The sequence below is a fragment of the Cololabis saira genome, chromosome 24 (genome assembly GCF_033807715.1).
Source record: "Cololabis saira isolate AMF1-May2022 chromosome 24, fColSai1.1, whole genome shotgun sequence".
Classification (NCBI taxonomy): Eukaryota; Metazoa; Chordata; class Actinopteri; order Beloniformes; family Belonidae; genus Cololabis; species Cololabis saira.
The window spans coordinates 10,380,269-10,405,138 of record NC_084610.1 but is presented as its reverse complement, the minus strand read 5'-3'; the positions used below and the strand labels follow the sequence as shown (position 1 = coordinate 10,405,138).

At 44.2% G+C, this 24,870-nt stretch overlaps 1 protein-coding gene across 2 annotated transcripts; it reads left to right on the top strand.

Moving 5' to 3' along the window:
* The first annotated feature begins 795 nt into the window (after positions 1–795).
* Positions 796–24,520, top strand: LOC133424998 (sodium- and chloride-dependent GABA transporter 2-like). 2 transcript variants are annotated; one of them, XM_061715626.1, is made up of 15 exons: positions 796–885; positions 1,057–1,301; positions 1,386–1,520; positions 4,183–4,323; positions 4,396–4,486; positions 4,571–4,703; positions 7,498–7,632; positions 15,703–15,806; positions 16,178–16,302; positions 18,096–18,208; positions 18,291–18,428; positions 18,510–18,612; positions 21,021–21,121; positions 21,910–22,080; positions 22,181–24,520. In XM_061715626.1, coding segments are annotated over exons 1-15 (1,893 nt in total). In that variant the 5' UTR covers positions 796–883; the 3' UTR covers positions 22,337–24,520. The 2 variants fall into 2 exon arrangements, 1 of the variants encoding a protein (XP_061571610.1); XR_009770928.1 differs by lacking the exons at positions 796–885; positions 1,057–1,301; positions 1,386–1,520; ... (9 more) ...; positions 21,910–22,080; positions 22,181–24,520 and adding an exon at positions 7,757–14,056 and having other exon boundaries at positions 15,703–16,165.
* The last annotated feature ends 350 nt before the right edge of the window (positions 24,521–24,870 follow it).

Genomic DNA, 24,870 nt, shown 5'->3' with positions numbered 1-24,870 from the left:
CAACAAATCTAAAATAACTACCTGTCAACCACTTACAAACTACAATTATGTGCTCAGAATCTGCTAGTTCAACCTTTGCTGACACTGAAATGCTTTGGACACTCCTATGTATGTAATTCCTATAATAGAGCCTAAATGAAAACACAAAAGGGAAATAAAGCACACTTATTTATTTAAAATATTTTCAGTTTATATACACATTGATTGTCCTCAAGTGAAACATTTACATTATCTTTTCCTTCCCCCGTGAGAGACACTAAAAACAGGACTCGTAACTGAGCCCCATCCTGCTCCTCTTTAGGAAAGTAAATTCCCTATCCCATTTTTAGAGATATTTACACGAAGTCTTCCCTTTTTTGGCAGAAATGCTTTCTCTCTGGTACATCCATCCATCTCTCTTATTTGTTGTTCCGAGTTTGCTCCCGTTGCTGCCACTAACCTCGCGGGAACTGCCACCCAGGCTACAGCAGGGGGCAGTTCTCGCGAGGTTAGTGACAATTCAGTTTGCTGTTGCAAAATTATTATATCATAAAACGGGAAAAGAAATCCATTTAGGACACACATCAGTCAAAGCATTGCAAATCGAGAAAAACCATTTAATCGTGGAGCAAAACAAAGACAAAAAGTACTGGACAGGCCTTCAAAATGTTATATAATTTACTATAATATTGTGTTTAAAACAGATATTTCAGTAATTAAAGTCAGTCTTTGCATATAATTGTATGAAGCAGCAGATCGTCATGCAGAGTGTCCTGCAGTGTACAGATAAAGTGCGTACACACCCACATCAGTTGTCCTTGAGACAGGATCTCAGATAAGTGAGGCGGCTCAGTCTACCAGCTGGGATAAAAAAAACCCACCCGTTTTTTCATTACGCAGTAAAATGTGAGTCCCGTGTACGCTTTTTCGTCTTTCTTTATTTTACTTCCAACGTCTCCAGTTGCTTATTGCTCTACGCAGCACCTTGGACTGTAATCTGACCTCTTGTAGCTCTGTTTTCCCTCTCTCTCTCTCTCTCTCTCTGATTCCCTCTCTCTCTCTCTCTCTCTCTCTCAGGGCGGTGTGCTTGTCTTTGCCAGAACCAGTGATGGGAGACCCGTTGCCTTCCCACCAGGCCAACCAGCCGCTGACTAAGTTCCCACCAGCAATCCTCCCCAACGGGAAGGACGTGGGCAAGGAAGGGCTGCTGGCCCGGGGCCAGTGGGCGAGCAAGGCTGAGTTCCTCCTGGCCGTGGCGGGTCAGATCATCGGGCTGGGCAACGTCTGGAGATTTCCCTACCTCTGCTACAAAAATGGAGGAGGTAAAAGTCTCTTCTCTCTCAACTTTTCCTCTCAGGGATAAAAAGGCATTGAACGGCAGTGTTGATGCATGCATTTGTGTCCAGGGGTCTTCTTTGTGCCCTACCTGTTGTTCCTGGTGCTGTGCGGCATCCCCCTGTTCCTGCTGGAGACCTCGCTGGGACAGTTTACCAGCCTGGGGGGCGTCAGCGCCTGGAGGACGATGTGCCCGTTATTTGGAGGTGATTTATGTCATTACATCGTCAGCAGACTATCTATGCCTGCTGCTCGTGTTGTCGCTAGTGTTGTTTTGCATGATGTCTCTTTCAGAGCCAAACAAACACCATCATTTTCACCTTTCTCCTCTGAGAAATCCCTCATGTTGTCTGGCTATGATTTTATGTGACTCCAGGCCATCATTAATTACGTTAAAAGGACCTCCGGCGTGGCAGAAAGCAACCTTTTAAAACCCGCTCCTGTCGTCACTCTGCTGGTTTTCCAAGGGCAGCGTGCTGTTTGAAAAGCACACACTGATATGGCACTATGCCGCCTCTTTTTGGCCCGCATTATAAAGCAAAGGTGGGCATCTTACTGCAGCGGGAGTTGAGGGATGGCAAATAAAATCTTTATCTGCCTACGGCTTTCTTCTTTACTTTCTCATGCTGGTGCAAACATTCAGAGCATTCCTCTCCCCACATCAATACTGAACCAGAGCAAACTGTGCTTGAAACTTGAAAATGTGCATCCTGCCTCTGCAAAGCATCGAGTTAAGTCCCGCCTCCCCAAGAGTGACCCGCTTTTTAAACATTTAGTTGAAGGTTAAGCATTGCACACAATCACAACAGGCAAACAGAGAGATTGTAAGGTGTGTGTGCAGGGCTGCATGCCTGAAGGACGCCTCTTTAGAACGGACTGTTGAGGTGTCAACATTAGTAGACATGTACTAAAAACCTGAATAGAAAACATCCATTTAAGGTTCTGGACATGGATCTGCTCATCCGATCTGCCTGTATAGTAAAAAACACTGTCGAGGTCTTTGACCGTCAGTCTGCTGAGCTTTATTTGTTTATAGCTGCAGCAGAATCACCAACTGGTCAATGTACAGGACAGGTTTATGACCAAGATATTGTAAAAGCTGTTCAGAACTTGTGCTGACCTTCTGGGTCCGTACTGGAGGACCACAAGAGAAACTCCACGTTTACAAAAAATAGATGCATTTCTGCACCCACCAGGAGCAATGCGGCAGCAGAGCTCTCGATCTGTCCTGACCTCAGCTCTTCAGATCAACCAGAGACCGTGTCATAGTGCATTACAAGACATGCAGGAAAGTAATCCTTTATAATGAGGACAGATCGATTTTCAGGCTTGGAGATATGTAAAAGCTTCTTAAGTGCGTCTTAGGTCTGGAGGAAGGTCCTGACATTGAGCTCTGCAGCATCTCTAATCAATAATTTTCATGCTTTTTTCTTTTTTTTCCATTTATGGTGAAATGTTCAAATAAATAATATGCAATTTCTCAATAATAATGTAGTTCACGTAACAGTGATCCGATCATAAATGACACTTGGGAATGTTAATCCCAGGTGTGAACAGAGTCCTTAAACTCTCTTGTACTTTCAAGTGTCCCTTCTGTCTATGTTTAGACCAGACAACTATCACATCCCATAGAGAATATCTAACACTTCTCCGGCCACGTAACCTCGCGCTTATACAAGTGTGCACAAACAAAGCCGTGCTTCTGCAGGAATCTCCTCACTGGCGTGCCTATTTAGTTCGCCATCATCGGATTAAAACGCCTGAATTTCATTAGCAGACGCCACAAACGACTCGCTGTCTCGGCGAACAGCGTCCACTTTGTAACCCACTCAAGACTTCATAAGACAATCTTTCATCCCTAATGAAGATGTACTACGTGTGGGCTGCAAGTCGAGTGTCTCCGTTGAAGGAGGCCTTCATCTGCCGCTCAAGTGACTTGGATCTGGGAGCAGAAAACGCCTTCGCGGAGGCTTTGAGGCCCGTTTCATGCCTGTTTATACAACTCGCCGTGTGTCAGTCACAGATATGATTAGGGCTGGGGATCGATTCAAATGTCAAGAATCGATTCGATTCCGATTCTTAAGATTCAGAATCGATTATCAAGATTCGATCCGATTCCGATATTGATTTGGGTTAGTGTTATTAAAACAGTTTTTTGAGCTGTTGCATGAATTATATGACTGTAGTTATGCAAAATATTTCTACTAGTATTATATTGAGATTCAACAGCAAGTATTGCAGCTAATGATGCTGTAAGGACCAATCAGCTCCCAGAATGCTGATAGAACTGCTTTCAGAAACATGTGGGTCAGAATTACCAAACAGATCCAGGGAGGAAACAGAGGACGTATGAAATCGGTTTTATTTTTTCCCACATTCCGCTTTTATTTGTTCCATTTTCGGTCTATTTTGGTTTTTAATTTTTGAGCATTTGGTTTTTAGCATTTTTTCCAAATGTAACCCCAAGACAAAGTAATAAAGTAATGAAATATAGACAATTAATGCAATTATAACCTAACACTTTAATGTTTTCATACCTTTAAACATATTTAAAGGCAAAAACATTGCCTTTATTAACACCAGTTATTTTCGTGTCCAACAAAACATTCCTTTTTTGGGGATAAACAAAAAAATAACCAAAAGTTGTAATGTAATGATGGAAAAAAAAATACATAAATAAATAAAAGAAAGAAAGAAAAAAAAAACCTAAAAAATCGATCTTTAGACATATGAATCGATTTTTAGGAATTAATATGAGAATCGATTTAGAATTGGGAAATTGTTTTTTTCAACACAGGCCTAGATATGATCTGCTTGGGTAACTCATCCAACATCTGTCTGCATCTGCATCTTCCTGCGTGTCTGCAGGTCTGGGTTACGCCAGCCAGGTGATGATCCTGCACGGCTGCGTGTACTACATCGTCATCCTGGCGTGGGCGCTCTTCTACCTGTCCTACAGCTTCCAGGCGGTGCTGCCGTGGTCGCACTGCAACAACACCTGGAACACGAGTCAGTAAAAAGCAGCGACCGGCCAGAGCTGTGGAGAGCCGTCCAGGTCGGCTAACGTGTGTTTTCCTGCAGATGCGTGCGTCTTGTTCCACCACCGCAACCAGACGGTCAACGGAAGCAGCCTGCCGGAGAACGCCACCTCCCCCGTCATGGAGTTCTGGGAGTGAGTAGAACGGTTTTGAAGGATGTACGCCTGGCGGGATTTCCCGGCGGGGTTTGAGGTTAACGGCTCGCCGTGTCTCCGTAGGCGGGAGGTGCTGCGGCTGTCCAGCTCCCTGGACGAGCTGGGACCGGTCAGCTGGAAGCTGGCTCTCTGTCTGGCTGCCGTCTGGTTCGTCTGCTACTTCTGCGTGTGGAAGGGAGTGAAGTCCACCGGGAAGGTGAGCCGACGTTCATCAGAGACTTTTAAGTAGTGTTGTTTCTGTCAGCCTGTTTCAACTTTAGTTTTAGTCTAGTCTTTGGGTCCAGCTATCATTTTAGTTTTATTAGTTTTAGTCACGTTCATACTCCTTTTAGTCGTGTCAAGTTTCAGTCGACTAAAGTCTGAGCATTTTAGTCTTATTTTAGTTAGAATTGTCTATTTTAGTCTAGTTTTAGTCAAAGATTGTATTTAGACAAACCCATTTTACAATTCAAACAATGTTATCTTATTATCATATTATTGTTACCTTATAGACTCAAGAATACATTCATTCCAGATACAGAAGACGCTCTAATTTGAGTTTACAACATATTTATTTGTGATTTTGTGGCCGCGGCTGGGATTGAGGACGTGACATCACCCAGCAGCAGCCACTAAACCAGAGGAAACTACTTAAAAAATGGATATTAAGGATAACATTTCGTCTCGTTTTGGTCAACGCAAATGAAGACACATTTTAGCAGAGTTTTTATTTTGTAATCTACATTTTAGTCTAATTTTTAATCATCTACGATATTGCATTATATATTTAATTATCGTTATCGTCACATGACCATTATTTTCGTTGCATCTCGTCTCGTTTTCCTCGGGTGATAAAGGTTCGTTGACAACGATATTTAGTCATAATTTTCGTTGACAAAAGCAACTTTACTTTTAAGAGCTGGCTTCCTTTTCGAATCACATAGAATCACATCGTTGCATCATTGCGTCTCATCCACTTATAAAATTCCCTTTTTAATTTAAAAACCAGTATCTCAATATTCAGTCTGCCTTTATGAAATCAGGGTAGTTGGAGTTGGTGAAAACTGGTTACTATGCCGACTGGCGGGTGTTATTTACCCTCAGTGCCTGACTGGGGTCTAGAAACACCAGCGGGAGGGACTGAAACACCCAACGATGTGTTTTTGCGAGGATGCAAACCCTCACTTTTAGATGGAAACGGCATATCTGCAGCCGGTCGGCGAGGGTCACCTGAAGGAGCTGGGGGCAAAGCTTGCGGTGGGGCAACATGGCTGCACCACGCACGAAGACAAACGTCAAAACCGGTCTTCAGAAACCAACGGGTCACATGACAATGCGTTGTTTTATCCAGTCTGAAGGGAAGACCCAGGGCACGCTGGAGGGACGACGTCCAACGCCCTGGGATTAGCTTTAGGCTTCTGCCGCTGCGACCCAACCGCGGATAAGTAGAAGATGTATGGATGGAAAAGCCATCGTGAACTCCGTTTTCTAAACTAGTTCTTGTTCTGACATCTGCTCTGAACCAACACGGGCACCAGCTGAGTGCTTCATCCACGAGGACTCTCCTCCAGGTGATGTTTCAATGCTCAGCTGGTTGAAATCAGAGAGCGGAGGCAGACTGGTACGCGCTCGGATGTTAATATCAGAAACAGACATCGTTGCCGTCTTGGCCGATGCGAGAAACAATAAAGTGATTAGTGAGTTTGGAGCTGATGTCATGATCAAACACTGAGTCGTTATGTCACGTTACGAGTGCACGTGCAGCGCACACAGAAAAGGCCTGTTTCAAGGAAAAGTCATCACGACTCCTTCTAGAATTATAGTACGTGAAGCTTTGTAAACAGCTCTGGAGGATTTTAAAATATTGTTACAATCATAAATAATCAGTCACCCGCGCTGGAAATCCTCTGACCGGTGGATCCGCATCCTTTTGATCCAGTGACGCCCTGCCCGACGGGGCGTCTTATTTTAGGGGCTGGTGTGAGACCTCCTGCTCGGCTCATCAGCTCCAGCCGCCACGCCGATCCCGCCGCTTATACATCACATGTATAAGCGTACATGTATTTTTAGCCGGCGTTAGAGCCGCTCCCCACAACGCCGCATTTTTCAGGAGGCGATGATGGTTTCTCCTCACTGCAGGGCTTGTGTGACTTGTTTTCATGCAGAACATAATATATATTAATCAATACAACTCTAACATAGTAGGTAAAAAGAAAGTAAAGCCCAGGAGATCCTACAAGGCTCTGCAGTGGAAAAATACATTTGGAGTAGTCGAGCATCTTTTCTTAAACCCAACAGATATCCCTTAATAAACATGTGACGTGGATTAGGAATGGGCGATATTTTACCGTTCACAATATACCGTCAAAAAAATTCCCCACAGTAAGAATTTGTCATCTCGCGGTAAAAACGGTAAATTCCCGTTGATGACGTTTTTGTGTAAAGCGGAAGGAAGGAAGGAAGGAAGGAAGGAAGGAAGGAAGGAAGGAAGGAAGGAAGGAAGGAAGGAAGGAAGGAAGGAAGGAAGGAAGGAAGGAAGGAAGGAAGGAAGGAAGGAAGGAAGGAAGGAAGGAAGGAAGGAAGGAAGGAAGGAAGGAAGGAAGGAAGGAAGGAAGGAAGGAAGGAAGGAAGGAAGGAAGGAAGGAAGGAAGGAAGGAAGGAAGGAAGGAAGGAAGGAAGGAAGGAAGTTTTTGTGTAACAAACATGGCGGCTCTGAATCATTACAGGTGGACTAATGTAATTGGTTTTTATTAATTCAATGTAATTGGTGTAGCTTAGTAGCATTTAGTATTCTTTTAGAGCAGTGTTTTGGGGGCTCCAAAGACTGAATGTGGTGATAGATTTATAGTTACAAAAGTGGAGTTGAATTGGTATTTTTTTTTATCGTCATTTTTATCGTTATCGGGATAAATGCCAGAAATTATCATGATACATTTTTTTAGTCCATACCGCCCATCCCTAACGTGGATTTACTTTAATGATGCAAAGTCATATGTGACATGTTTGCACAGGTGGTGTACCTGACGGCCACCTTCCCCTACGTCATGCTGCTGGTGCTGCTGGTGCGCGGGGCCACCCTACCTGGAGCCACCCAGGGCATCATCTACTACCTCAAACCCAACAGCACCCGCCTGGCAGACCCACAGGTACACACACACACAACACACACACATCACACACTCATTACGCATCTTTGTGTGATGGCTGAGCCAACACAGAAATGTGGGAGGCAACGGATATTCTTCTAGTCATTCTTGTAGGTTGTACGGCAGCGCCTGTAGGTAGTGTGGGATACTGGCAGGTGAGTACGGTCAGGACTAGAGATCTGATGGCAAGTAGGGCTGGGCGATATGGACCAAAAGTCATATCTCGATATTTTGTAGCTAAATGGCGATACTCGATATATATCGATATTTTTTCTGTGCCATAATTGGAGTTTCCCCCAAAGCATTATAGCCTAGCATTTCTGTTAGCTTCATTTTTTTCTGAGGCAAACCCTTAAAAAAAACTGTTTTAATACAAAGCCTCGTGCCAAATGTCACACAGGTACCTTTGTTGGACCACCGTCCATATGGTTATGAATTCATGACATTTATGATTGGGTGAACATTTATTTTGGACCAGTAAAGGGCCGAAGCCAAAGCTAAAGTCTCATGATCCCTGCCTCATGGTGAGTTTACGACACCTCCAGCGTGGTCTGGAGAACGACCCCATGGACACCAGGATTTGCATATGTGACCCTCTTGGTGATAAGGCACCACACTTTGATTGGACAAGGACCCCGAGCTGCAGGAAGGGGTATCAACTTCCTGTATGCAGCTATAAAAGAGGAGACCCCCCTCTCTCCGCTCTCTTCTCTCTTTTTTCTGCTTCCTCCTTCTCACCCACAGGTCTCTGCTGTAGCCAAGGGCCGGCTTTCTCCTTCGTGAACGAAGGAGCGTCCGTTTTGCAGCGCTGCACGAGCGACCCACGCAGTTCCGAGCCCAGAAAGCCGAACTAGGGACCCTGCATTGACTCGACGTGAACGCGACGCCGATCCGAAGTTGAAGGAAGCCAAGTGCTGTGCCCAGCTGCTGTCCCCTCATCCAGCTGCCTTTCCCCTCATCCGCAGCAAGGACACAGGAGGGAGTGATAGCCGCTTTATCAGGATCGCCTGCTGAGCGTAAACACCCAGCTGTTCCCCAGGGAACGCTGACCGACCACCCCTTTTTTTCTTCAACTGCAAAGGTTCACGTAAGAGGCTGTTTTTGATGTCTGGGCAGGGAAAACTTAGTAATACACTTTAAAAGTTAGTTTACGCTGTGAGCTGGACTGCTGATCCCGTCATAGTTGTGTTTATTAACTTAAGTGTTTTGTTTATCTTCTTATTTGTCTACGGCTGCATCCACATTGCTGGATCGTTATGACATGCTTCTCGACAACCGAAAACAAGGCCCTTCTAGATTTCCCGGTTGGATGACCAGAGCGCACGTGTGAAGTTTAGTTTCACATTGGGGCATTTCTGTGCCTTCTGATCTGAAAGATCAGAAGGTCTTGGGTTTCTGCTAGTGAGAAATTATTTAAGAGTGTCTATTATTGTACTTTTCTTCGGTATCTCTCTCTCTTCCTCTCGTACTAACCCCCCCCACACGCACACACACACACACACACACAGACGCTCCCCTCGGTCATAAATTCCCGAGCCAGTCTGAGATCCCACACACACACACACACACACACACACACACACACACACACACACACACACACACACACACACACACACACACACACACACACACACACACACACACACACACACACACGCACGCAGACACACACACACACACTCACACACTCACACACACACACACGCACACGCACACACACACACACACACACACACACACACACACTAGTCACACCCCACACAGATGACTGGAACTTTTGCATTGTATAATTTCTGTCCCTGTTTACGTAGTGTGCCATCAGGATTTATTGGGGTGTTCCGTTTACCATCTTTTGACACCTATATGTAAATAAATTCTGATTGATTTGTCGTTATTGTGGTTGTCGTTATTTCATGCAGATTTTGGTCACAATTGATTTGTTTGACAGAGCCTAGTGTTCGGATCTCACCCTTCAATTACTGTATTAGGCATAAACCTTAATTTCTGAGACTGATTTTCTGCTGTAAAAGTTATCATTTCCCTGCTTAAGGAACAGGGTGGTGCCCCGAGGATTTTATTTATCATATTGGTCATTCAATTTGATAAATAGTCGACTTTATTAATTATTAATAATTATGAATAATATTTATTAATAACCCTTCGATAACTGAACAGCCAAGCTACCTATGAGTTGCACAACATAAATGGTCCGCCCGTGTGGGGCTCTAATAACGACATTGTGACTGAATTTGTATGAAATAACAGAATATTAATTTTGATCGGGAAAGAAAATATTTTTATTTTTCTTCCCCTCTCATTATCTGATTCCTATGGTTATTTTAAAACCTGTTAATGGCAACCTCGCTTCACTAAGGGTTGGTCGCTTTAAGTTCTTTAGGTTTATTAACTTGAACTTTTATTTTTATCATTACTTTTATTAATCTGTTTGATTAATTTTCCTCTGCAACCTTACTTCACTGAAGCTAATGCTACTGCTTCACTGAAGTTAATGGTTGGCTTTGTTTCAAGTTCTTTAAATTCTATTAATAGAACTTTGTCGGGATTACCCCATGTGAGTTATTCTTTCGGATTAATTTCTATCGTGTTTGCTAAATTGAATCTTTAATTTGGGTGGCATTTCAATTTTAATCCACCTTATTGATTCTCTTTTGTTTTTTTTTGTGCTTCCAAGGTTATCTCAATTCTGTTTATGATAACCAAGACCCCAACTGCTTTGAGGCACATATCAGAGTTGGCTCAGTCTCTCATGCTTCATTTATTGTCTCATTCCTCCTAATCTGGGTGATAACGTGAATCTACTTCATTACTGAGTGTTAATCTCTTGGCAGAGAGTTCGCAAGCGAAACACTGGTGTCCGGTTCGTGAACTGCGTGTGGTGTACAAGGCAGGAAACTCATCGCATTTGGACGCAGAGCCAGCAGAGGTGACCAGAGGTTGACTAGAAGGACCATCAGGCAAGTTCCGTTTGAATAGGAAGCTTTTCGCCAGGTACCCTACAGTCCCGGGTCCCCTGGCCAGACGCGCGATGACTAGCCCAGGTAACCATGAAGGGGGGGCCGAGGCTTCCCCCAGCGTCACTTTTACCGACACTCAAGAAGTAATTGCACGTGTTATGGAAATACCCAGAGATGAGCTGAGCATAATAAATGACTATGACCTCCAGACCTGCGAAGGGAGGATAGCAGAGCTCACTAGCTTCGCCAAGAAACCGTATAAAAAAGCCCGTGTAGCCAACGTCCTGGGTAAACTGACGTTGCTATGGCAACGTAAGGCAGAACTCCAGGCTGGGGAAAACAAACACAGGTGGCGACAAAAATACGAGGGGGAAGTGTTGGCGCACTGCGAGGCGCAGGAAGAGATTGAACGCTTGAAAAGCCTGTTAAGAGAGGCTCAAGCACGAATCCGAGAAACTAGTCGATGCGCCTCAGAGGAGGTGAATAACGTCCATAATTATGAACGTAACGCTGGTGATAGGATACAGGAGTTGATCTCTTTAATTAAAAGTTCTTCCAGAGAAGCATTCTTCTCCGATGTGCTTAGTTGCAAAACCCAGCTCCAGTCACATAAGTTCAGCCACGTGGAGGAACGCCATGAAAAGTCATGGCTGCTCCGTGAGCAAGCACTTAGCCTCCGGGAGAAGGCATTAAGCCTCAATGAGCAGTCGCTTAGTCTTCGCCAGCAGTCGCTGGACCTCCGTGAGCGGTCACTGGACTCCTGTAACGGGTCCACTCGAAGCTCCGAGAAAATGGAGCCGCACTGGGTAGAAAACAAGCATGTGAACCGCGAGCCACGGCTCGAATCAGAAATTAAAGTAGATCAACTCCCCAGTGTCCCGATCATTAACAATTTGCAGCAGTGTGATGAAAGGCGTGACCAATCTCACACTGACCCACGGCCAGCAGGGGGCCAGAGAAAGGATCCAGCAGTTAACCAGCTGATCCCGTCTGAGCCCAGGGGGACAGCCAGTAGCCCAAACGCTACTGACACCGTTCCAGACCTTATCACCTGGGATGAAATGAAAGTGCAGCCCCCCAGGTGCAAAATGAGGAAAGGGGGGTCAGACTTAAAGCGTGCCCCCCCGTTCACCCTCAGGCCCACTGCTCCGCGTGTTCAAGATGAGGTGCTGAGTCCGAAATGCGGCCAGCCTTATAATCTGAAGGCCGTAAATCCAAATTTCCGGGAGCCTTTCCCTGATGGACAAAAACTTGTGTCAGGTGGTTTAAACCCCCACTTTGACCTACCTGTTCCACACCAGACAAGAACTAATTATTCTTCTCGGCACAGGGACCGGTTGTATCAGGAATGTTCTGGTGGACCAGACGACCCTGGCCCGCCACATAGACAAGGCTTGCGTCTCCGTGACCTTGAGTCCCTGGCCAATGACATAGAACACTTTGACCCGGATGATCCAGGGTCAAATATTGAGAATTATCTCGATGAGGTTCAGGATTGCCTCCGAGATTTACCTCATGCATCCTCTAGCGAGAAGGTAAAGCTTCTTTGGAAAACCACAGCCAGGAGCGTTCGTGTTTTCATAAGATCCCTTCCAGCTAAAACCAGAGACTGCTATGAAGCACTCCGTCAGGCTTTGCTAGAGGAGTATTTTTCTGAAACCGACTGGGCTTCAGCTACTCTGGCGGCTTCTTCGATTAAGCACCAGGAGTCAGAAACCCCCAAAGATTATTACTGGCGTCTGAGAGCTGCGTTTTTCCAGGGACGCAACACTCCAGGTTTGGAGAATGATCGTCATTTTAAATCTCTATTCCTCCATAACCTCCATGAAAGCGTGCGATGTAAGGTAACTCTTTACTGCAGCAGGATGAGAGATCTCAGCATGCGACGAATACGTGAATACGCCCAGCTGGCGTGGGAAACACAGAGACGTCCCACTGTAGATTCGGAGAACGGTCCACAGAGTGACCGAGCGGTGCTCCACCCCGGTGCTGGCGCCAAGAGACGGCGCAGACGTCGTAGGTCAGCAGGCCGGGGGGGTGCCATATATACCCTGTTGGCCAGAGCACTGAACGAGCTGCATGACTCGTCTGCAGCCGACTGACAACTTCTGACCCAGAAGTGCAAATCCCCCCACCCCTGAAAAAGGGGGGGAGGGATCTTGGAGTGTTAGGGAAGTAAAGCTCAGGCCTACACTCACAATTTTATTTCATTTGTTCTGTTTTTGTTTTTCCGGATCTAGCAATTAATCGCAGAATGATTAAACTGTTAGGGAATAAGACTTTCTTCCTCCGTTACCCGAGGTCGGTTCTGTTACAGGACGGACCCCCTCCGATCCGTTTCCTTCCTCAGCACCGCTCTGCCAAGGGATTAACACGTAGTGAACACCCGCTGGGTCCGGTCTGCTTTTGGCAGTTACGTATCGAGGGTCCGTAACCTAACTAACCTCCCTTCTTTTTATCTTTATCTACCTCATTCTGCTAGTAATGACACTGAACTGCATAATCGAATCCCTTATCGTTTCTATATGTTTTATGTTTTATGTTTATTGTTATGTTTTATACCCTAGTCTCGTATAGCATAGCGTATTTCCGTCTGCCCAGACGTGCCTCACCTCTGCCCAGACAAAGCCTCCAGCGCTATGCTAACCTCTGAACTTTTAAGTACTGTGCCCCTCTGCCAACCAGGACTGCATCACATGGACTGTTGCACCGTTGGTAGATTTGACAACCAGACCCTGCATTCCCGCCGTCAAATCTAAGGGGGGATGTTGGACCACCGTCCATATGGTTATGAATTCATGACATTTATGATTGGGTGAACATTTATTTTGGACCAGTAAAGGGCCGAAGCCAAAGCTAAAGTCTCATGATCCCTGCCTCATGGTGAGTTTACGACACCTCCAGCGTGGTCTGGAGAACGACCCCATGGACACCAGGATTTGCATATGTGACCCTCTTGGTGATAAGGCACCACACTTTGATTGGACAAGGACCCCGAGCTGCAGGAAGGGGTATCAACTTCCTGTATGCAGCTATAAAAGAGGAGACCCCCCTCTCTCCGCTCTCTTCTCTCTTTTTTCTGCTTCCTCCTTCTCACCCACAGGTCTCTGCTGTAGCCAAGGGCCGGCTTTCTCCTTCGTGAACGAAGGAGCGTCCGTTTTGCAGCGCTGCACGAGCGACCCACGCAGTTCCGAGCCCAGAAAGCCGAACTAGGGACCCTGCATTGACTCGACGTGAACGCGACGCCGATCCGAAGTTGAAGGAAGCCAAGTGCTGTGCCCAGCTGCTGTCCCCTCATCCAGCTGCCTTTCCCCTCATCCGCAGCAAGGACACAGGAGGGAGTGATAGCCGCTTTATCAGGATCGCCTGCTGAGCGTAAACACCCAGCTGTTCCCCAGGGAACGCTGACCGACCACCCCTTTTTTTCTTCAACTGCAAAGGTTCACGTAAGAGGCTGTTTTTGATGTCTGGGCAGGGAAAACTTAGTAATACACTTTAAAAGTTAGTTTACGCTGTGAGCTGGACTGCTGATCCCGTCATAGTTGTGTTTATTAACTTAAGTGTTTTGTTTATCTTCTTATTTGTCTACGGCTGCATCCACATTGCTGGATCGTTATGACATGCTTCTCGACAACCGAAAACAAGGCCCTTCTAGATTTCCCGGTTGGATGACCAGAGCGCACGTGTGAAGTTTAGTTTCACATTGGGGCATTTCTGTGCCTTCTGATCTGAAAGATCAGAAGGTCTTGGGTTTCTGCTAGTGAGAAATTATTTAAGAGTGTCTATTATTGTACTTTTCTTCGGTATCTCTCTCTCTTCCTCTCGTACTAACCCCCCCCACACGCACACACACACACACACACACAGACGCTCCCCTCGGTCATAAATTCCCGAGCCAGTCTGAGATCACACACACACACACACACACACACACACACACACACACACACACACACACACACACACACACACACACACACACACACACACACACACACACACACACACACACACACGCACGCAGACACACACACACACACTCACACACTCACACACACACACACGCACACGCACACACACACACACACACACACACACACACACACTAGTCACACCCCACACAGATGACTGGAACTTTTGCATTGTATAATTTCTGTCCCTGTTTACGTAGTGTGCCATCAGGATTTATTGGGGTGTTCCGTTTACCATCTTTTGACACCTATATGTAAATAAATTCTGATTGATTTGTCGTTATTGTGGTTGTCGTTATTTCATGCAGATTTTGGTCACAATTGATTTGTTTGACAGAGCCTAGTGTTCGGATCTCACCCTTCAATTACTGTATTAGGCATAAACCTTAATTTCTGAGACTGATTTTCTGCTGTAAAAGTTATCATTTCCCTGCTTAAGGAACAGGGTGGTGCCCCGAGGATTTTATTTATCATATTGGTCATTCAATTTGATAAATAGTCGACTTTATTAATTATTAATAATTATGAATAATATTTATTAATAACCCTTCGATAACTGAACAGCCAAGCTACCTATGAGTTGCACAACACCTTTATTAACAGAGGTCTGCACAATATCAAAATGTATAAAACAAATGAAATAAAAATAAACTGCCTGCATTTATAGAATAAAAATGCTTCTTGAATAAAATAAAACAAATATCCCCTTCCTGCAGAACAATTAAATTAAAATACACTGTGCAATTGTGCAAATAACAAAACATTTGTGCAAATCTCAAATAAAACATTCAAGTCAATTTGTAACAAAATAAGCTATATATCAAAATCGTACATTTTTTTTTTTAATCGATATAAACGATATTGTCTCGTACCATATCGCGTTTGAAAATATATCGATATATATTAAAATCTCGATATATCGCCCAGCCCTAATGGCAAGATAGAAGTTCAGAAAACACTGCATCAGTGTCCAAAGATTGAAATGTTGGGGTTTTATTTCAGCTTTTGTCGTCCCTGAGAAGCTTGTGGGACAGATAAAGCATATCTCTCAGCTCCTTGTTGCCGCGTCATCTGTCCTTTTCATTTTTCTGTCTCCGTCTCCTCTCTCTGTCTCTCCGTAGGTATGGATGGATGCAGGTACCCAGATATTTTTCTCTTATGGAATCTGCTTGGGGAGTCTCACAGCTTTGGGCAGTTACAACAAATACAACAATGACTGCTATAAGTGAGACACTTAACTAACGCACACACACTCAACCAAACCCCCACAAGAGCAGTTCCAGCCACACAGCAACCCCTTCCCCTCTACTTCAAACAAACCGTATGCACTGAAATGTAAGATGTAAGCTCCCACTGGTCATCTGGCTTCCAGGAGGAATGGCTGGAATGGACAGAGAAAACACGCTGATACTGCCACACCTTAAAGAAAAGCCCTCGCTGCCATGTTTCCCACAGACTCACACAGAACCAGCCGCTCGATTGTTAGGGCCTCTCCGGGTTCTGTTTCTAAGTTGTGCAAACGGGGATTTGTTCATACAGCTCTGCTGTTTCATTCAAATTCTCAGACGATGGTTTGTTCTGCTCGTGTGCTTCCAGGGACTCCTTCATGTTGTGCCTCCTGAACAGCTTCACCAGCTTCCTGGCTGGTTTCGCCATCTTCTCAGTGCTGGGCTTCATGGCTGAGGAGCAGGGCGTGGACATCTCCTCTGTGGCCCAATCAGGTGAAAACAGGCTTCTTTTACGCAGAAACACGATTCCAATGCCTAGTATTGATCTATTCCAGGGGTCGGCAACCCAAAATGTTGAAAGAGCCATATTGGACCAAAACACAAAAAACAAATATGTCTGGAGCCGCAAAAAATGAAAAGTCTTGTATCAGCCTTAGAATGAAGACAACACATGCTTCATGTTTCTATATTAGTTATAACTGGGGGAAGATTTTTTTTTTTCATTATGCACTTCGAGAAAAAAGTCGAAATGTTGAGAAAAAAGTTGAAATGTTGAGAAAAAAGTTGAAATGTCGAGAAAAAAATTGAAATGTTGAGAAAAAAGTCGAAATGTTGAGAAAAAAAGTCGAAATGTCGAGAAAAAAGTCGAAATGTTGAGAAAAAAGTCGGAATGTTGAGAAAAAAATGTAATTCTCGAGAAAAAAGTTGAAATGTCGAGAAAAAAGTCGAAATGTTGAGATCAAAAAGGAAAAGAAAAAGGAAGAAAAAAAGCGAAAAAAGGAAAAAAGAAAAAAAGGAAAAAAACAAGAAAAAAGGGGGAAAAAAAGAAAAAAGGGAAAAAAAAGGTCAAACATTTTTGAAAAAGCTCCAGGAGCCACTAGGGCGGCACTAAAGAGCCGCATGCGGCTCTAGTGCCGCGGGTTGCTGATCCCTGATCTATTCAGATGTTACTGGATTTAAAAAAAATGTTTTCCAGCCAAACAGATGTCTTTAAAGGAGACTTTTTCCCCCTACGAGTATTATTGAAATAGTTTTAACATGTCTGGAGGATAAGGGTACAACAGCTTCTGCTTCTTTATTTTTTTAGATAGGGTTCAAGGGGTGGAGTCAGTCACTTAACTCCACCCCCTGTGTTGGCTGGCTGTTCCTCGTTTTAAATCAGTGTCGCAGCTTTGAGCAACACACTTGTCGTACGTCACGTGCAGTGTGATAACGACGCATAAAATGAATACAGTAATACAGTTTTTTTTTGCGGGGTTACACTCCAAAAAGAACCCGTGATAGGTGAAATCCATGAAATAGTAACCTTTATGTTTTTTACAATTATTATACAAGGCTTCAAATCGCGGAGATCAGCACCCGCCCCACCACGACCCGATTAATTGGATTTGAACGGGAGAAAATGAAAAAAGTTTTTTTGGGAGAAGAACTTAGTTATGGGTAGTTGTTGTTGCTCTTTTTTCTTCTGGGCAAAAAGATTCTTATAAACCGACATGCCACCATCGATTATATTTGAGAACTGTAGCGGGGAGACTATTTAGCCAATCAGAATGCAGAACACAATGCACAATGCAAATCCGTGAAGCAGCGAGACGTGAAAGGTGAACCGCGTTATAGCGAGGGATCACTGTACTTCTACTCTGATCTGGATCTGTGATGTCACAAGTCCCAACAAGGTCTTTGAATGATTTTCACACCGGCTAAGTTTCAAACAAAGTGACGTGGTTGTGTCATGTCAATAGTTTGTTTGTTTTTTTTGGAGCAGTTTGTGTGTTTTGGTCTTAATTTTTAGGATTTTTTTCAGAAATTATTGTAATTAATTATTCGAAGTAAAGTTTCTGCACTCGTGGCGCCCTAGAGTTGAAACACACGATGCTCTCAACGGCTCTGTGTGTGTCTTTTCTTACCGAGTTGGGATATTTTGAATATTTACATGGTCACAGTCAGTTTTGTGGTAACTCGTCCAGTGTAACATCTCTCACGAGCTTTTAATATAACAATATTAACGTTAATAAGTCTTGAAGAAACAACTGGTGATCACATGACTCTGTGACATGTCCTGACAGGACCTGGCCTTGCCTTCATCGCCTACCCGAGAGCTGTAGCCATGATGCCTCTGCCTCAGCTGTGGGCCGTCTGCTTCTTCCTCATGATCATCATGCTGGGGCTGGACACGCAGGTACGAGCCCACCTTGTAGTAGTTTGATTGGCAGCGTGACACAAACCCGTCAACACACACTCTGGCCTCGCCCCCCGCCCAGTTCGTGAGCCTGGAGGCCCTGATGACGTCGGTGACGGACCTGTACCCTCACCTGATCCGCCGAGGCCACCGCCGGGAGCTGCTGCTGCTGTTCGTCTGCATCGTCTGCTTCCTGGTGGGACTGGTCATGATCACGCCGGTAAGGACTCGTGAGGCGCTCACGCTCCCGTCGCTTAGCGGTTATAGTAACACGGCACTAAGGAGTGTGTTCTGGGTGCAGGGGGGTCTGTATGTGTTCCAGATCTACGACCACTTCTCCTGCAGCGGAGCCAGCCTGCTGCTGCTCTCCATCTTCCAGTCTGTGGCCATCGGCTGGGTCTACGGTACGACTCCCAGCTCCCTCTTGTTTGGTTGTTTTCCACTTTAATTCATCAACTATTACCCTTTCATTTGATTTTTTTTTTCCTACTCCTTTCCTCTTACTTTATTTCTTCAGAGGTGTCAAGTAACGAAGTACAAATACTTTGTTACCTTACTTAAGTAGAAATTTTGGTTATCTATTCTTCACTGGAGTAATTATTTTTCAGACGACTTTTTACTTTTACTCCTTACATTTTCACGCAATTATCTGTACTTTTTACTCCTTACATTTTAAAAACAGCCTCGTTACTCTATTTCATTTCAGCCTTTAAAGTTAAATTGCTCCATCCGGATTGAGTGAATTTGGTTGTGGTTGTTTCAGATGTTCTTGTCCAGTTTTGTTCTTACATCCGTTCCCTCAGATTCCTGCAACTAAACTTGGATGTACATTCCAATAAAGGTTAGGATAAATGATAACATGCCTCTAAAGTTTGACTTTTTGCACCATTACAATACTTATAGGCAACTAGTCATCATATCTCCTGCTCTCTGAAACACATGTTCATGCTCAATAGTACACATATATGGTTCTTTAATATATTTGCATTATACTAAGATGCATTCATTTTCAATGGCTTTTGTCCTTAATGGCTTTTTTCCCCCTTACATTACTTTTACTTTTATACTTTAAGTAGTTTTGAAACCAGTACTTTTATACTTTTACTTGAGTAAAAAACTTGAGTTGATACTTCAACTTCTACAGGAGTATTTTTAAACTCTAGTATCTATACTTCTACCTGAGTAATGAATGTGAATACTGAAGACACCTCTGTATTTCTTCATATGTTCTTTTTATTATTTCATTTTAATGAATGACCACTCATGTGGCACAAGTCCCACCTGCCCAGTCGGGGTCTGAGTTTAATTAAATTCTCTTGTAAGTCCCAGGATCTGTCGGACTCTCCAGAGTCGTGCTGTCCACCCCCCGCCCTCCCTCCACATTCCTCCTACAGTCAGCAGACGCTATATGAACGTGACTGCAGACTGGCTTCTGGCCAGGCCCCTGCCTGTCTCCTCCGGGGCCCTATATCTGCCCCCGGGGCCCCGTCGCCTCTCAGTCTCAGTCTGGCGGCCCCGGGGAGCCCTCGGCCCCGCTAGAAAGCATGCACAGAACATTGTTTGCTTTGTGCGCAGGTGAATGTTTCATAGTCAAGTCGGAGAATGTTAACACTGAATATAAAGAATTTGGGATTCCTGGAGATAACAAATGAGATGAAGACGTCTGCGAGGAATGTGTGTTGCCGTGAGGGTGTGTGTGGATGACAAGCAGAAGATGAATGAAGGGGGGTGGGGGTGTTTAACACATCGCCATCTCGCCTCTTTTTATGTTTTTTAGGACTTATAACAGGACTCATAACAGTTCACTGCTGCTTTGGGGCTTAAAAAAGGCAGAAATGACATTTTAGTGCAATTATATTAGGAAATAAGTAATAGTCAGCTCTAATATCTCATTAAACTCACGTTTCTGGGCCCGTTCTGCCAGTGGCGTCAATTCAGTGGAAGCTAAGGTATGGCAAGGTTACGAGTCACAGAACTTAACTAGAGTATCAATCAACACGTCCAGCAAATACTTATCATAGAAGTCTGCTATGTAGCTGATCTGTGTGGTCAAGAAAATTGGAACTTTTTCAAATGCAGTCTCGCTCACTGCAAAAACTCAAAATCAGGAATATTTGTCTTATTTCTAGTTAAAATGTCTCATTTTTAGTCAAAAAATCTCATTACACTTAATACAAGAGTCATCACCAGAAACATAACTTGTTATTTGACCATTTTCACCTGTTTCAAGTAAATTTTCACTTGAAATAAGTAGAAAAATCTGCCAGTGGGACAAGATTTATCTTCTCATTACAAGCAAAAAAATCTTGTTCCACTGGCAGATTTTTCCACTTATTTTAAGTGAAAATCTACTTGGAACAGGTGAAAATGGTTGTTTTTGAGTCTTGTCTTAAATGTAATGAGATTTTTTTTGACTAAAAATTTGACATTTTAACTAGAAATAAGACAAATATTCTTGTTAAGATTTTTTGAGTTTTTGCAGTGTATAATAACTAGTGAAATCGATCATGTTCTGATTTGCATTTGTAATTATTCTATATGTATTAAGTAATAGAATAATCAATACAAATAGACACAGAGTAATTCCATAAATGTATTTAAAAAACAAACATTTACATTTTCCCTTGAAGCCAAGGTGTGGCGGCTGACATACCTTGCCATACCCAATTGACGCCCCTGCGTTCTGCAGTTGGGTCTCATATTTTCCACTACAGCAGTGAACTGAGCACGGTTCGCCTCCACCACCGGACCAGGATGTGAAGCCGAGCTCAAACCCGACGTCTCAGTCGTCTTGTTCTTGTTCTGTCCCCAGGAGCCGACCGCTTCAGCAGCAACATCAAGGACATGACGGGCCACACCCCCCTCCCCTTCTTCAAGCTGTGCTGGAGATACTTGACCCCGGCCCTGTGCACCGTGAGTAACCGTGCACGCTTCCCGGTTCTCCTTCACTTTGCAGAAAGCCGAGTGCTTCCATCTGCTGTCCTCGTCACATTCTGGCTCCGTCAACATAATGATTCCCATCAACGATTAGATTGTGAATCAATTCAGAATGATCCACTTCTGCATCTTGAACCATCCAAGAATCAATTTTATAAACACTGATGTGCATCTATGGCTGGAATAGTTCAAGAAGTGAAGATATAAAAGTGCATGTGCAGTTGCATGGTCTGGAAATTTAAAAGAAAGACCTTGACGCAACAGGAAAAAATTGGTTTAGTGCCTTTTTAAATTATTGCTTTTAAAAACAGCAGACGCTTCACAGATGCTGATTTGAGGTCAGTCTGATGAGCTTCACATATTTCACCAGTTTTTTTCCGGGAGAACTGCAACATGCCAGGACAGTGCAATAACTTTGTGGAATGTTACATGACACTTATCTCTTTTCTATCCATATAATTCTATTTTATGGCACTGCACTTTTTTTATCTTTATTTTTAATTTTGTATCTTTTATATTGGTGTTTGGCTTTTGAGGTGTTTGATTTGTAAATGACAGTGCTGTGTGAGTGAGATGGAGATGTCAATTTCCCCGAGGGAACCTCCCAAAGGGATTAATAAAGTGGTCTGAATCTGAAAAACGCTGAAACTGGAGATGTGGTTTGAACTTTTTACATCCAGTCTAGCAGTCTTTCTGTTTTTTCATCATGTCGTTGTCATATGTTTGACTCCTTCATGTTGTCGTCTCTCCTTGGTCTTCTGAAGGCTACGTTCATATTCTCCCTGGTGCGCTGGTCCCCCCTGAGCCTGGGGAAAGGGCTGGTGGCTCCGACATGGGCCACGACACTGGGCTGGATCCTGACTCTCTCCTCCGTGTCCCTGCTTCCCATCTGGGCCCTGTACGCCCTGCTGACCACGCCGGGAACTCTGGCCCAGGTGAAGCGGCCGCTCGCCCCTCTCAGATACATAAACAGACAGGAGTGGGTTCAGATTTGCCAGAACGAGCCGACTAACTGCAACTTTCTGGCCCCCGCAGCGCTTCCAGATCCTCTGCAGTCCGGCGGAGAAGTCCTCGCTGGCGTTCCACCACATATCCACCAACGGCTCGGTGCTCACCTACAGCCCCGTGCTGCCGCTCACCGAGAAGTCCAGGGAGAAGATGACAGAGCTCATGCAGGACCAGGCCACATGACAGTAGTCTGCTCTGATGTCACATGTTTGCTGCTCAGCTGGTGGGGGGGGGGGGTTACAGGTGCTGGGTCCCAGTAAAAGGATTGAATCCTCATAAGTATTTAGATTAACTTTACATAATAATCAAAAAGCAAGATCTTTTTTCCCCAAAACATCATAAACAATCAGTGTAAAAGACAGTGAGGGGTGTTTCCTGTTGTTTTGGTTGTAACTAAGGGTCAAGCGCCGACCCCTAACCCCCCCGCCCGCCGTTCCCGGCCACCACAAGTCAGTTTTTACAAAACAGCACACACTCCTGGATCTTAACCATTGTATCGCCTTACCTGCTGTCCAAGCTGCTTATTTATTTTCCTCGTAGTTAAAGTACTTGAACGCCACATCGTCACGGTCCACCGCCGCCTCTCAACGCACAGGATGCTACCAGATAGCAGCGCTCCCGTCTCCTCGGTCCGCCAGCATCACAGTCGTCAGCCGCCGCTGTGCTCTCTGTGAGAGATTGAGATTATCACTTGTGTTAGCACGTCTGCTGAAATGACTCCATGAGTCAGACGTGCATTATTATAAGTGATTTGCTTATTTTATTGTTTTGTTATTTTTTTTCACTCTTTGAGATAACTTTACAAACCGAACACATTCAGTTCAGAACACATTTTAGATCCTAGACCTGCCCGAGACCTTTCGCTGCCAAAATATCCAGTAGTTTAACTCGAGGTCGCGACGGATACGCACCTGGTAGCTGCAGAAATGTTTTATACGTGGCAGTATTCCTTCAGGAGCGAGGTTTCCTGCTTCAGCTGTCAGTTGGCGAGAGTTTTTTAACAAAAGTCGGAGGCATTACAAACAAACAAACGCATCGAGCAGTGAAACATGCCGTCATCGTGTTTGAATCTGCAGATGTTCACGCTGAGGCTGCAGCGATGTGCAGGACTCCCGGTGTTCTGCTGCGGAAGGGGACCAGTACCACGCCTCCTGCTTTCTTTTTTTATTTTTTAGCTGGAAAAAAACTTTTTAAAAGGTCAAATAACAGAAAAGCCTGGTTGTTTTTTTGTTATATCTTATATACGCATTTATAAAGTCAAAGTTATGCTCTCAGGCGGCATTAAACTGTGAGGATCGCATGTTGCTGCAGCCTCACTTCATGCAATTTTACACTACTGCTGCTGCTTTGTAGAAAACTAGAACTCCACCATGTTTTTATTTTGTTCTGTTTACCAAATCTTTATGTTATTAAAGAGAATCGCGACTGTAACATGTAAGCAATAGATGTATAATGCAGATGAATGTTTCAAGGCTATGATGGTGTATTAGGGCTGTCATGGAAACGATCTGAGTGATGTTTTGCAGAACTTCCAAAATAAAAGCTTTGATTTATGTGGGGAAAAATTGGGATAATGTTTGAAGATTAAATGTGAAATTTACAAGCAAAAAAAGTTGAAATTCTAATAAGAAGGAGCACAAACTTGGATATCTTATCTTAGATCTGAGGGAGGACAACCAGAAAGATTTAAGCCATTGGAGAAAAACAACTTTTATTGCATCAAGCACAAAGAAAATGTTTTTTCACTGCTTGTTTTTTTTTTCTTCTCCATAAAAGCCTTAATGCACCGCTATTAAATCATAAGTATATTTATGTATTTTTGAAAACTGATGAAGATATGTTAACTGAACTGTTAAGAATGTATACATGTTTTGTTTAACCCCCAGTGTAAAATGAACAGGCTCGAAAATTAACAGTTTCAAAAACAGCTAGATTATCATGATTTTGATCAACTTTCTGCAGGTTGAGCAGGTTTAACTTGCAATAAATCACCTTTCATCTTTTCTATGTTCACCTTCATGACGCCTTTTGTTTCTTTTCTTCTGTAAAGTCAGATCAGCGTGGACTCGCTGCTCTGTCAGTCTGGGACAGAATCTTCTGGGAATACTTGTGTAAACCTTTAAAAAGAAAACAGCTGGGGAAGTGGAAAAAGTTCTCAAACCAGTGACGCATCCAACCTGTAAGAAGATAAATGAGTCAGAGCTGAGTCTGACCTGTTTGGTTGAATCCTAGTGCTAAGCCCGTCTGTTGTGGTGTCATCTGTTTACAGGCTTGTACATGTGCATCGTCTCTTAAAGTTAGATTCTGTTACGTTTACCATGACTTTCTTTTCTAAATTGTCGTTATATATATAAATAAATTGTGGATAAAAAGGTCTGTGCTGACTGTTTATTTCAATGCACCTGCGTTTGGAGTGTACCTGTGGTGACGGAGAGTTGTCACCCAGGAGACATCCTCTCCTCCCTGGGCGCCATGGCAACAGATGCTGAGAACACACCTGGTTCCTGCATGTGAAGCCTTGTCATCCTGGAGGGAATAATGGCTTTAATATCCATGACAGGATGGAGGAGGAGAGGAGGAGAGGGTGTCATGGAGACTAAAGGGGGGGGGGGCTCTGTCACCACGGTTACATAAGCGGCTGCCTCGTCATTGAACCGTATTGGATTCCCCCTCAGCTGATGCCGCCCCTCCCCACGCACGTGGCTGCGCACACTCAC

What these genes read in the sequence shown, in the direction of transcription:
- LOC133424998 (XM_061715626.1), top strand. An exon ending in CCCGTCATGGAGTTCTGGGA is followed by an intron (nt 4,487 to 4,570) that starts GTGAGTAGAACG and finishes GTGTCTCCGTAG; the next exon opens with GCGGGAGGTGCTGCGGCTGT. An exon ending in TGACCCCGGCCCTGTGCACC is followed by an intron (nt 21,122 to 21,909) that starts GTGAGTAACCGT and finishes GGTCTTCTGAAG; the next exon opens with GCTACGTTCATATTCTCCCT.